The sequence below is a fragment of the Xyrauchen texanus genome, chromosome 37, assembly GCF_025860055.1.
Source record: "Xyrauchen texanus isolate HMW12.3.18 chromosome 37, RBS_HiC_50CHRs, whole genome shotgun sequence".
Classification (NCBI taxonomy): Eukaryota; Metazoa; Chordata; class Actinopteri; order Cypriniformes; family Catostomidae; genus Xyrauchen; species Xyrauchen texanus.
Genome location: NC_068312.1, coordinates 11,022,866 through 11,037,306, shown reverse-complemented (window position 1 = coordinate 11,037,306; position 14,441 = coordinate 11,022,866). Strand labels below are relative to the sequence as shown.

Below are 14,441 nucleotides of genomic sequence, written 5' to 3'. Positions count from 1 at the left end.
CTTTGAGCACTAGAGACCGGCATCTTATTGACTCGCCCTAATTGCCTCTAGAACGCACAATAGCTGGTTGCTTCACCTTATGCCAAATAAAACACTTTTAGGACGGTTAAAGATGGATGGATGGAAATCATCGATTGAATTTTAGTGCCTGGCCTTGACAAACTCTGGTTTGTCTCTTTCTGTTGTTTTGTATTAAGAGCAGAAATGTGCAGTCACTACTACAAAACTTCTCTCTTCATCGCCTCCCCTCTCATTGCAATCGATTTGGAGATGATGGGCTTTGCAGACTCTTTTACATTTAGAAATATTTTCTCTGGTGCCTCTGAATAACTTGTATTATATGTTCACAGCTTTGAAATTTGTATTAAGAAATGTAAAAACAATATAATTTTTCCTTTATCTCTGTGCAGATTTCCGATGAGGAGATCGAACGGATTATGTCCGGACAGGAGTTTAAAGATGAAGCTAGCATGCCAGAGCACACATGGGCAAACAACGGCGACAGTGACCATAGTTCACCAGGCAATGGTGTCTCCGATGGGAACCAGCCCTCACCTGTCTCCACACTTTCTTCCAAGTCAGTATTCCCTCCTCCACAGCAAAAACAACAGGAATTTAAAATATTATTAGTTATTAGTATGTAAACTTGACCAATCAATTCACAGCCTCAACTTGAACATGCCAAAATGGCCGAAAATGATCTTTCCTTTCTTCTCTTTCGCTACAGTCGCTCCGTAGAGCTGAATGGCTACACAGCTGCTTTGAGGGAACAGTACATTGGCAACGCTATGGCCCAGCACTACCCGTTCTTGCCTCATCTGTTTGGATACGCTGCCCAGCCACGGAGTCTGTACCCTCAGAGTCATACCCTCATCAGCCAGCTGGTGGCAGCAGAGGAGATGGCCCCTCTTGGCACGCCCATGCTTATAGAGGACGGGTAAAGAACACTTCATTCAGTCGTCAGTCGAGTAGTCCATCTGTCATTTTGAAACAAGGTCAGAGATGAATGGGGGCTCGTATTTATTTTTTGAACGAGGGGCCAATCGCAATTATGTTTTGTGGTTCAACATAAAACATTATGCCACAAATGCTGTCGATTGACCTTTACTGGTTTTGAACCTGGAAAATTCCTTTAAAAGATTTGACATAAAAGGATGACACAGTATGTTTTAATGGACAAAAATATGCCCTCACAGAGGTAAAAATACACCTGAAGATCAAATATTGCTAAAAATGATCAAGTATAATCATTGTTTAATATTTTAAAATATAGTAATGACAACTTAAAGAACGGTCACACTAGACTTTGAGGACACAATTTTTTTTCTGACAACTACAAACCAGGATATGATGTCACGTGGGAGGGCTTCTGGTTTAAGTAAATAATGAATATTATAAATAAACGAATCATATTTAATTAAATATGTTAACATATATTGTCTTCTCACTTTCCTGCAACTATAAATCTCGCTGCTTTGAAATATGTATCCTTTGAATTGAGACAAGGCAAGCTGATCTCATGAAAATTTGTACATAATTTATGAGTTGGCCATTTAGTTTGGTCTCACACGATGTTGTTCGCATAAACTTGTACGACTTCTTCACGTGCAAATCCCCAGATGTCTAATGTGGAAGTAAGTGCGAGTTCAGTTAAGGACATATTTATAAATATTATGCCCTTACTCAAACCCCTTATCTAAACTTAACCAATCAGTAGTGTGTGTAAACATTATTTTAGTGTCATATGTGTTACCATAATGGTTTTTGAGTGAGTGACTCTGTACACTGTCTCTAAATGTGTATTAAAGGGTTTGTTCACCCAAAAATGTAAATTATCTCATCATTTACTCACCCCCCTGGCATCCAAGATGTGTATGACTTTTTCATCTGCTGAACACAAAGATTTTTAAAATAATGTCTCCGCTCTGTTGGTCCATACAATGTAAGTGAATGGGTGCCAACATTTTGAAGCTCCAAAATCCACTCAAGGACTCCCTTGGTTAAATCCATGTATTCAGACACGATATGATAGGTGTGGGTAAGAAACAGATAAATATTGATGTCCTTTATCCCTCACTTTCACATTCTCCTTCTTCTGTTTTTGGTGATTAACATCCTTTGTGCGTATCGCCCCTCCTGGGCAGTGAGGAGAATTTATTATAAAAAAAATTAAAAAAGACTTTGATCTGTTTCTCACCATACTATTATATTGTGTCTGAAGAAAGAGATTTAACCACGAGCCATTTACTTTTATGCTTTCTTTATTTGGATTTTGGAGCTTCAAAATTTTGGCACCCATTCTCTTGCAATGTGAGGACCTACAGAGCTGAGATATTCTTCTAAAAATATTCATTTTGGTTATACAGAAGAAATAAAGTCACTTTATACTTGGACCAATAAGTAACCGCTAGCAGCAACTTAGAACACCTTAGCAACCGTATAGCAACCACCCAGCATCATGGAGCAAGCATCAGTAGTAAAAATCTAGTGACATGAATCATCTCTTTTTCTTTCTTGTGTAGGTATCGGGTCACTCAGGTGGAGCTCTTTGCCCTGTTGTGTCGGCTAGCAGACGAGCTGCTCTTCAGACAGATCTCCTGGATCAAGAAGCTTCCTTTTTTCTGTGAGCTGTCCATCGAGGACTATACTCGGCTCCTGAGCGCCACCTGGCTGGAGCTCATCCTGCTGGCCTGTCTGACGGTCTACAGCACACAGGTGCTGGGCGATCTCGCAAACGTCACTGACAAATACACTCCGTCTGATGACGAGCTGCAGAGGTGAGGAATCGTGTGCTTTATTGACAAAAATTTCCCTGATATTATGATAATATAATTACATATTTTTCATTAATTCAGTATTTGCTGTGTGTAAAGGGATTAATGGAAAGGAGGCGGCGAGAACCGGCTTGACAATATAAATAATAGTTTAATATAAAACTGAACCAAAAGACAATTGTACACACAGGTGTCAGACAGTTGTCCGTAAATCTCTCTCTCTGTCGCACTGCCATCTTCGGTCGGCCTTTATCCCTCTCGAGGTCTAATTAGCCTGGTTAGGGGCCGGGTGTGCGGAATCACGACCCAGCCCCGCCCTGCCACATTCCTCCCTCTTTCTCTCATGCCAGGGAGCCCCTGGCATGACGTACACCCCCCCCCCCCCCTTTCCCTGGGGAGGGATGTGCCTTCTGCCCCATCTGCTGGCAAGTCATCCCCGTCTACCTGGATGAGGGAGGGGACAAGGGGAGGGAAGCAAAAAAGTGTTGGACCTAGAGTGAGTAACGGCGATCGTGCCAAATTAAAAAGACATTTCAAAAAAGAGAGGGAAAGGCCAACACAGAGCGGCAGTGGGAGAGAGAGAGAGAGAAAAAACATTTACTCGCCGGTTCTCCGATATGCCGTAGCTTGGTCCTCGGCTTCTCCTCCACCCTCTAATGGATGACAGCCGCGCCTCCCCGAGAGGATCAGAGTCAATCCTCCGACCCCTGGTGGACAGAACGCACCGCCACGTTCTGGTGGATGGAATGGGTCGCCCCTGGCAGCAGTCCTACCACTCTAGGTAGTCAGCCAGAAGCCCCTCCCCACTTGCGGTCGGTGGTCTCAGACCCCGCTACTTTTCAGTGGCTGGGAAGGGTCTCTTCCACCCCTGGCAGCGGCCCTGACAGCTCCAGGTGGTCAGTTAGGAGCCCCTCCTCCCCTCGCGGTCGGCGGCCATACCTCCGCTCTCAGGCAGCCAGGCTCCTCCGTCCCCGGTGAATGGCTGTGGCTGCTCCATTGGGGTGGATGGTATTGGCGAGGACTCTACTACGCCGCAGTTTTCTACTAAACCTTCCCAGGTTTTGGCACCAGTGTAAAGGAATTAATTGAAAGGAGGAGGCGAGAACTGGCTTGACATTATAAGTAATAGTGTAACATAAAACTGAATATGAAGGACAGAACTCCCCGTTCCGGTGGAATGAAGGGGTCTCCCTCGCCCCTGGCAACGGTCCTCCCGCTCCAGGCAGTCGGCCAGGAACCCCTCCCCGCTTGCTGTCGGCGGTCTCAGACCCTGCTGCGTTTCAGTGGCTCTTCCGCCCCTGACAGCGGCCCTGACAGCTCCAGGTGGTCGGTTAGGAGCCCCTCCTCCCCTCGCGGTCGGCGGCCGTACCTCCGCTCTCAGGCATTCAAGCTCCTCCGTCCCCTGATGAATTGCCGCGGCTGCTCTGTTGAAGTGGATGGTAGTGGCGAGGACTCTACTACGCCACATCCCTCATCCTTCCCAGGTTTCGGCACCAGTGTAAAGGGATTAATTGAAAGAGGAGGCGAGAACCGGCTTGACAAACACACACACTGTGTCAGACAGCTGTCCGTAAATCTCTCTCTCTCTGTCGTCTTCGGTTGGACTTTATCCCTCTCAAGGGCTAATTAGCCTGATTAGGGGCCGGGTGTGCGGAATCACGACCTGGTCCCACCCTCTGCCCTGTCAAACTGTGGTTTAATGGGATTGTTCACCCAAAAATGAAAATTCTGCCATCATTTACTCACCCTCATTTAATTCCAGATGTGTATGACTTTCTTTCATCTACTGAACACAAAGATTTGTATAAGAATATTTCAGCTCTGTAGGTCCATACAATGCAATTGAATGGTGACCAGAACTTTGTAGCTCCAAAAATCACATAAAGGAAATATAGAAGGAATCCATAAGACTGCAGAGGTTAAATCCATATCTTCAGAAGCAATCTAATAGATTATTGAAGTTCTTTTTTAAAGCTGAATCTTCACTTTCACATTCACATCTGACATTGAAAGTTAAAGTGGAGATTGAGGGTAAAAAATTACTTAAACATTGTCTGACCAGATCATTAAAAAGAACCAGTTTGTTTATGAATTTGACATTACTAATAAGAAATCATTTGTCCTAAACTCAGTAGTTGTGCTAAATGTTGATGTGCCTGAAATAAAGAAATATCGCCTTCATGTTCCTGTCTGCATGAAAGGGTCTTTTTGCAATATCTACTGCAGCAGTTTTAAATCATGACAGACTGTTCTCCATGCTTCAGGTATTCTTTGGCATCTCTGCATGGAGGTGGAGGGTGTGTGTGTGTGTGTGTGTGTGTGTGTGTGTGTGTGTGTGTGTGTGTGGGAGAAAGGCAACTGAGAGAGAGAGAGAGAGAGAGAGAGAGAGAGTAAACCAGATCTGTTATGTCTGTCTTTCCTTGTTCTTTCTCCGTCTTCTTGGAATGCACAGATTTTTGTGGCTTCTCTGGTGTGTATGAGTGTGTGATATGTGTAAAGCCACCAAATCTAAGATTACTTTTGTAAATCTAAAGTGTAGTTAATAAAAGTGGACTTTATATATATGAATAAAAGAATGTGTCTATTTGATGTGCATATTTAAATGTACATTTTAAGTATGACAAATTAATTTTTAAATCTGCTCTATGGACGTTTTGGGCTCTATAGCGACATTTGTGCTTTAAACCTAAAATTGCAAGCAACTTGCATTTGTTTTAAACAAAACGTTAAATATATTAACACAACTCTGACTTCCTTACCAATTTATTTTAATTCCCTCACACTCAACAGATTTCTACAAAATATTGAGATTATGGTCTAATTTGCTTACATGTCTTCTTTTAGTCTAATGAAAAATATGCTTAAATACACATTTAGATGGTGTTTAATTTAAGCCTACTACCCTCCATCTGTTTACATCTGTAGATTTCTTCTAAATGAACCAAAACAAGCTAATCTGCACATTTAAACAACATTTCAGGGGGAAAGACTCTTGGTGTAAGTCATTAACTGGGGAAGTTCTGTGGTGATATGCTTTAGTTATTTTGTCCTATTCACCTGCAGTGCCTTGTCAAATGTATGCAAATTAGTGCATTTTAATGAGTTAACGCCTAATTTGCATATCAATGTGGCAATTGTGATGACGTTATTAGACACAAATTTTCCTGTATTCACATGTAGTGTCTCCATTAAGTACAGTACATTAACCTGTATGGCCATGATATATTGCCTTAGCTAAACTTTAGCTAACTTATTACATTAGCTAGTAGCTCATGAGTCATTTATGTTAGCAAGACACAAGTTAACTATATTTGTCTTTTGGCTAATTAGCTGTAAAGTCGAGGAACTGGTAGCTTAGTCTTTTTTTCATCACCACTCACCTCCACACAAGCCAAGAAAAACACAACTGGGATAGGAGTTTGGAGGTGCTGCTGCCTGCCTATCTGTGTGTCTGATGTGCCAATGTGTGCTGCGTGGAGATGCGGAGAGAGAGGGATGCTAGAAAACATGTAGCAGTAACTTCACCGAAAATACAACCTATTAAACACAGTGATCGGTAAACACAATATCCCCCATGTATTATTTGATTCATTAAAGCATGACCACCAATATAAGCTTAAACAACTGTGGAGCGGAGGGGGGCGGGGCCGGGTCGGAATATCACGCGCCCAGTCCCCAATCGGCCTGATGAGGCGCGCGAGGGATAAAGGCGGCCGGTGACGATGGTTCGAGAGAGAGAGAATTACGGGAATGTCCGTCATGTGTGTGTTTATGTTTGTGTGTTTTGGTTTTGAGTTTCATTAAATATTATTTATATTGACAAGCCGGTTCTCGCCTCCTCTTTGCCCATCGTTAACCGTGTTACATCCCTTTATCCCTCGTGCGCCTCATCAGGCCGATTGGGGACCGAGCGCGCGATATTCCGACCCGGCCCCGCCCCCCCTCTGCTCCACAACAACCCTACCAGAAAACATATCCAAGCATTATAGCAAGTCAACAGTAAGACATTTTTGTAGTGATTTCTTTAGTAAAATTTTATAAAATGTGTTAATTTAATTTTTGTCTACATCTGATTTGCCGTCATTAAATTGCATTATGTATCGGCCATCGGCAAACCTATATATATATATGCATTAAACATTGAAAAGGTCAAATCGATTGACTATTTTATACTGCTGGCACTGTTTGACATGTCATGTGAACTACTCACAACTCTTATATCTATATAGATTTCAAAGCAAAACATCACTAATAGAAGCTTGGCGGAAATGTTTTATACATTTTGACCGTGGCTGATGGTTTTGGCTTAATTCCAGCCACTTGATCACATTTTAAAGCAATGTTTCATAGGTGTGTATCATGTCACTGTGTGAAATGCTTACAAGGAGGGGGGTGGGGGGGTGTAAATTAGTCTGGAATTACCTGACCTCTGAACCATCTCCCTCGATCTCATGGCTAGATTTACTGCTGCATTTTGGGTACAAATGCAGGGCATCAGTTCTCAGGTTGTGAAACACTCCTCTGTACTGGGCAGGTACACACTGTAGGTTGCGACCTACCTTTAGGGGGAGAGTTCAAAGAGACTGTTGTAATTAAAGGAGAGTACAGGATGTAGAGAGCAAAAAAAAATAAAATAAAAAATGAAGCATGAATGCACAATAGCTGTGTAAAAAACTATGAAAACCAGCCTAAGGTAGTTAGTTAAGTTGGTTGGCTAGCTGGTGTCCCAGCCTGACCCGCTAACAAGTGCCCAAAACCCCTCTAAAATCAGCAAAACAGACTATCCTGACCTGCTTGTACATGCTGGGAAACCAGCTAACCACCTTAGGCTGGTTTAAGCTGTTTTTTTTGTGCATGGATGGCTGGAGATTGCAAGGTTGTGGTACTGGGTATCTTTTGGCACTAGTTGACTGTTTTGTGATGCTTTATTAAGTAATTTAGCACCGAAGCATGCCTCATATGATTTGCTTCATCACTAAAACATTATTAAGACAGCTCTTGAGTCCTCCCACTCGCAAATATTCTTAGTAACTCATTAGTGCTTTACATAAATTAAGCTTGTCAAAAACTCTGCTTTAATGGCATAAAGGTTGAGCACATATGTAACTGCATAGCGCACGTGCATGGTGGTGCACCACTAATGCTGGAGATGCATGTTCAAGTTCGCCTTCTCCCTGTCATCTCTCTGCTATCCATAAAAATTGTCAAAAAAGACCAAAACAATTCTAAAACAACCTCCCAGTTTACCCTTCATTGTGATGTAATTGCAAGCTCAACTTACTATTTGAAATCTGTAGTTGGTTGATGAATTGTGTGTGTAGTTTCAGTGAGGATGGCATGGAGTTGATGGAGAAGCTGATCTATCTGTTCCGTAAGTTCAATCAGTTGAAGGTCAGCAATGAAGAGTATGCCTGCATGAAGGCCATTAACTTCCTCAACCAAGGTAAAACAACACTCAACCACAAGCTAGACTTTAGTAATTTGTATTTCTATGACATCTATGACCTCTCGGAGCTGCTGATTATAGCAGCACTGATTATTGTATTTATATAAATATATTGTCTGCATGTGCTGTGTGCTTCACAGTGAATTAGTGCTCTGCTTTGTCACATCATATAACACACAGCGCGCTAGAATCTTGTGTTTGGAGATTATGAACCTCCTGCTTCACATGTTCTCTTTAAAGCACGCAGCTCATGCAGACTAAAATTGCAGTCTGTCTTGGTTTAGTAATAAAAACTAGGACATGTCACTTTTTTTTATTTGATTAAGTGTGCATTTATTCTTTTCCCCAATTTTTCAAATTTGTATGTGACGTCGTGTGTCAGTGAGATAGCGTGGGGTTATCGAATAAAGACGGTGCTCTGTAATACCGGTACTGCAGAAACACTTAACTTTTTGTGTTTTAACAATTGTTATGAAATTGCAATTGCGATAAAAAGTCATAATTAAGAGATAAAAAGTCAGAATTAACATAATTTCTTTATTTCTTGGTGGCATCCGGCTTACATAGTATTGCATACAGTAGAGGCAGATCAAAATATAGGTTACAATATAGTGCGTGTCAATGAATAGTCTGTAGCGTATAGCAGAATAACACAACATCCCAACTAGGTGCAACACAAGTTTCTAGAAACATTTAATTTTTTTTCGAATAATTTTTTTTATTATTGAAAGCCTTAAAACTGCTTGAAGTGGCAAACTGTCATGCAATCAAAACAGTTTTGATGTTTAATATACAGTTGTAGGGAGCAGGATTTTCAATCAATGAGATTCCACATTAGGCAGAGCTAGTTAGTGCGACACAACAAAAATAAAAAAATAAAAAAGTGGCCGATAAAATGTATTGTTTATGTCTCAGTTGTGGCTTTACACACAAGAAATGTTCTCGCTTTGTTTCTGTTTTTCTGTCGCTCTCGGTAGCTCCACCCATAGTTAAATCTCATTGGTCCAAAATCCTGCTCTGGTTCAAGGAGTGAAGTTGTTTGCAGACAAGTTGAGTGCACAATATATTTGCAATTTGTTCTCTGCATGGCAACAGGATTGAAATTGCTCAATAATTGAGGTTTGAGGGGCACATTAAGGTTTTTTAGGAAGATATTTCTTTCTATTTGTCTAGATATTCGTGGTCTGACTAATGTTACACAGTTGGAGCAGCTGAACAAGCGTTATTGGTACGTTTGTCAAGACTACACCGAGTACAAGTACCCTCACCAGCCCAAACGCTTTCCAGAGATCATGATGTGTCTGCCAGAAATCCGCTGCATTGCAGGTAAGCCTTTTACTGTATAATTCATTTTCTTCAGATTTGTAATGGGTCTATTCAATGGTCTTACCTGTTCTCCCGTCATATTTCAGGGAAGCTGGTCAATATTCCTTTGGAGCAGCTCCCCCTGCTGTTTAAGGCAGTATTGCACTCCTGTAAGTCCAGTCTGAATAACTTCCGGACAGGTTCCTCCCCCTGTGTGACAGCAAAGGGTACCGCCCCTGCCAACTAGCCCCGCCCCGTGACAACACCCTCCCCATCTATTGCACGGGGGCGGGGTGTTTTATGGGGTGGGACACCTGGTGCCCGACTCCTCTCATGAATGTGACAAGAAGCTATTTTCTACATTAGTTTAGTTTAGTTTCATTTTTTCTCTATTTATTACCAGACAGAGCTGAATGTATGTTGATCCACACTGTGCACATGTTTCTTTTTCAAATGGAAATACACAATAAGCGCGGTGGATTTCACACGCTTCAGTCCAACTGCGATATGTGACAGTGTAACCACTGATCAGATGAGATCTACTACTAGATTTTGAATTTTTACGTTTATTCACATCTCTTTTGGGTGCTGATAGGAGACAGATATGTATGAAATGAATTATGCTTTATTGAAAGACTACCTCAGGAAGAAACTGTTACACGTAACTCGGTTCTCAGGGCTGGTCGGGAAGTTAACATTGACTCTACGCCTTTGAGTTTTTTTTTTGACCATCTTGTCTTATGCATTTGTGTGTGCTGCACACAACATGCATTTGCATTGCACAGCAGTTCTCAAAGACAGAAGTCATGGAGAGCGTGATTGTTTACACATAAAGAGAAGTGTACGGAGAAGTTTCACAATCATAGACTGGGGACAAAATGAGGATTCTACTTAACGACAGAGTATTTCTGTTAATATTAATATTTAAAAAAATATTTTTTTGACCAAAGTGTTATTCAAAGTTGGAGGGACGTGAGCACTGCTTTGCTCACAAAAATACCAGACAGTGGACTCCGTTCTGGGGAAAATAGCGGCTTCCAACATCAAACGCTACACTCTGCACAGTTTGCACTCAGTTCAGCGGTTTACATGTTAAGAAATCAGTTTTAAACAGTATTTATCCTTGATTTCCAGTAAAAAAAAAATAATTTAATATCTAAGCATCTTTAAAACAAGACAAATCTACTTTAGGAATTCTGAAAAATAATATACAACTTGTTTTCAGAAAATATATCTTTGATTATATTTCTTTATTTCTTTATTTTGCCTTTTGGCATTGTTTGTTTTTGTTTGTTTTTTTGCCATTCACTAAATTTTGTTAGATTTGTGCTTGACACGAAATACCAATATAATAAGAAAAATGTACTAAATTCAAGATATATTCTTTGAAAACAAGTCTTATTTATGTTTTTATATTTTTACTGGAAAGACAAAAATACTGAAAAAAATTGTATTTTATTTTTTTCAACGTACCGTAGCAAAATTTCCCAAATCACAGACACTCAGTATCCTCTTTTGAAGCATTCATTCGAATGCGGTAGCATCTTGAGGTATTTTAGTGACTGTGAATTTGTGATTTTTATATTTATTAGCTCACGTTTGGCCTTCAAGAGATGAAGTATAATCGCATCCTGAAAGGACCTAACCTTCAAATGGGACATTTTCAAAAGCGAGTACTGGACTGGCCTTTTACCATAAGTTGTAAAATTATGATTCTTTTTTTCCCCAAATAGCTTCAAACTGTCCCAGAGACCATTTATATGACTGAGTTCCGATGTTGTGTGTGAAAACTTGGAGTTCCTCAAAGTGTCGTCTGAGCAAGCAGCCAGTGTGCCTAATTCAGGCCTAGTTTGTTGCTGGTTCATTCCCTCACGTTTTAAACAGGGTAAAGTTACCATTTTTATTGTTCACTCCCATCTCTCTGTTTTCACAGTGCTGATGTACTTGTGGGTTTAGTAGTTTGTAGTATTCTGGACATTGTAGGTCCTTTTTAGAAGTTATTGTTGTTGTTTTTTCTTTTGTTTCTGAACCGGGAGGAGAAGTGTTGTTTTGAAGGGTATTTTGTTCGGTTTTGAGTATCGAATGCAATGAGTTTTACTTTAAACCCAATTCGAAAGAAAATATGACTGAGATTGTAGCTAGTCCGGCAACGAAAATCTATCCGATGCCCTGGAGATTTCATTAAGTTTGATTTTTGTTTCTCCTTTTGTTTTTCATCTATACCAAGGCATCGCTGGATGTGCTCGTTGTAACTCTCATTTCAAACATTCCAAAAATGTTAGATATGCGCGGAGTAATGTTTACATATTTGCACCAGACAATGACAAGGGGTCCGTACCAAAGATGCATGCTCATCCTGGCATTACCCCATCTCAGGCCTAAAAAGTGCAGCTAAACCTGAGTGGAAACACTTGACATCTCTGTCCAAGCCTTTGTAGATGCTACTAAAGGGGTCACGTTGTTTATCATCCGTTAGCAAGGCCAAATGTTACCACACTGCCCACATGCCACTTTGCTTGTCCTTAATCATTAAACACTGCCTGTTTACATGGTTTCATTGTTTCATCCATCCCATAATATGTTCGTTTGTATCTCTACACATTTGTCATTTTTGTACGTTGTTTACACTCGTAGATATCGTGAGTGTTTTCTTTTCTGGCGGGGGTTGTTTTGGAGTGTGAGCGAGCTAAATGTTGACTCTCCTTGCGAAACTTCAGACTAAACTCCCGATACGGTAGAAGTTTTTGTTACAGGTAAAAACGGCAAAACACACTGACTTGGAGTGCGAAAGCACATGATTAACATGCCATCATCCACGTAAGAAGAGACTCGTAGGTGTCTGGATCAACCGCAGAGAGATTTTTCACATGTTAAGCTGCTTTATACACCAGTCTTCACGAATGTGGTCGCTGTGTACTGAGTTTCTCTTTGATTCTGTTTAAAAACGGCGGTCAAGTGTGCTGTGTTTGATGTATCTTGGACGTTCGGTGTCTTGAAGTGTTTTGGTTGTAAAAATGATGTCTGGCCTAGTTTTCAGGAAGGAAGGGTTTCTGGCATTTTGGTCTGAATCTTGAATGATATTTGTCTTGAGGGAAGCTTTTGGATCTTGCACTCTTGCATTTGGGAAAAAGTCCACTCCACAGTATAGATGTGATAACTGACGGTGTCGGTCTGTTTGTTGTGTTTTTCCTTCATATTTTACAATGTGTCCTCATTTGTTCTTTTTATTCATTTTTCTTTCGAAATTTCTACATTGAAACTACCTCGTTTGTGTGTCATCATGTTGCGTTCTTTCATGGAGGAAAAGTATTGATCGTTATTTATTGGTTTCATAGCACCAGTGACCCTGTTTGTTTTGGTACGTCCCATATGCCATTCTAGAAACTTCAGAGATTGAGATAAGAAAATAGTTTCCACCTGTTCATATTCAGTCATTGCCTCACAGAATACATTTACCTTAGGTCCAACCGAAGCTTCCTATTATCCTTCATTTATAGACGTGGTATGTTATGTGTGATCCACTACTCTGTCATTAAAAGCAGCAGTGGACGTTTTCCTCAAGACCTTTTCTCAATGCAATTATAACGTTGTTCTCTCAGTGCGAATTGAACAGTATTATATTCCTAGTTGTAAACACTGTTTGTGAATTGTTTTCATGAAGAATGTATTTTTGTCGATTTGACTTATTATTATTTCTCGACTGTTTACAAGTTTTATTGTCAATCCTGTGTAATCATTTTAATGCTTTGACACTTTTCAGCCAATCAGATTTCTTTCACTTGAATGGTTACGGGTATGCTGATTGGTTATTGAAAGACTATCAAAGTGCTGTCAGATTTACATAAAGACTCCATAGTCAGGGAAATTATTTCAATCCTCTAATAATTCCCTTTGGAATTCTTCATTAGCCAGTGGGAATTTGAAAGGGATGGCTCACCCCAAATCAAAAAATAATAATAATATTAGTTCTTCTGGAACACATAAGGAGATGTTTGGCAGAATGTTAGAGACTGACAACCTTACCTACTGCCTAAAATCTCCTTTTTTATACCAAGAATGAACAAAAACCATACGGGTTTGGAACAACACAAGGGTGATCATTTACCCTGAATTTTCAGTTTTGGGTGAACTATATCTTTTTAAAAGAAGAAAAAATGGCGAATGTTGGGACTTGAGCAAACCATATGGAGTCAGATGAGAAGTTTGGCGATATCTCAGGGAATAGACGCGCTCCTAAAAACCCACAAATACTCACTATGTTAACAACACTGTTCTGTTTTTTTATCAAGGTAAATCAGAGATGTTTGTAGGTCTTTGGACTGCCCCTAGTTTAGTTGAAGGAAATCTGGCACGACGTTCAGTGGCGATTAATCCAGCCATGTAACGTGTTTGTGTGGTTTTGGGAGGGTTGTCCGGGGTGCTTTTCCTAACCCATGTCACAAACCTCTTTCTTGGCTCCTCTGACTTTTACTACCTGTGAAGAATGTGACCCATACGTGTTATAAAAGCATGTTTAGAATGTTTAGGACTTGAAACCAAATAAATGTGAATCTTATGCAACTGTGAAAATGGGTCTTGTCATTTGTACACATTTTGATGTTGACCACTGCATCTGTGAAGCGATATGCATATTGAGGAAATGAACCATGAACTCTAAAAACAAAAATGACACACAAAAAAATTAAAGCTTTTGTCGTGTTGATAAATAAATAGTCAATGTGATTCATCGACTGGTGTCTAGTAGCGTATTTGCCCAATTAACCCATGTAATACTCATTTAAACCAGAATATTTTTTATTGTTGGCCAATTCAAATGCCCCAAAGAACATTTGATGTTTAATATTATAACTTCATATATTTGCCACTGTGGATAAATGGATGGATCCGCAGCTATTCATTATTGTAAGCTTTGACTT

General features: G+C 40.4%; 1 protein-coding gene across 1 annotated transcript in view; it reads left to right on the top strand.

The window, feature by feature from the left end:
• Window positions 1-9,772, top strand: part of LOC127630618 (nuclear receptor subfamily 6 group A member 1-A-like) — a 28,903-nt gene extending 19,131 nt beyond the window's left edge. Inside the window, exons 4-9 of the mRNA XM_052108239.1 lie at window positions 411-577; window positions 728-937; window positions 2,523-2,777; window positions 8,096-8,217; window positions 9,394-9,546; window positions 9,633-9,772. Coding sequence (XP_051964199.1) covers window positions 411-577; window positions 728-937; window positions 2,523-2,777; window positions 8,096-8,217; window positions 9,394-9,546; window positions 9,633-9,772 — 1,047 coding nt within the window. The remainder of the gene's footprint in view (window positions 1-410; window positions 578-727; window positions 938-2,522; window positions 2,778-8,095; window positions 8,218-9,393; window positions 9,547-9,632) is intronic.
• Window positions 9,773-14,441: the final 4,669 nt, after the last annotated feature.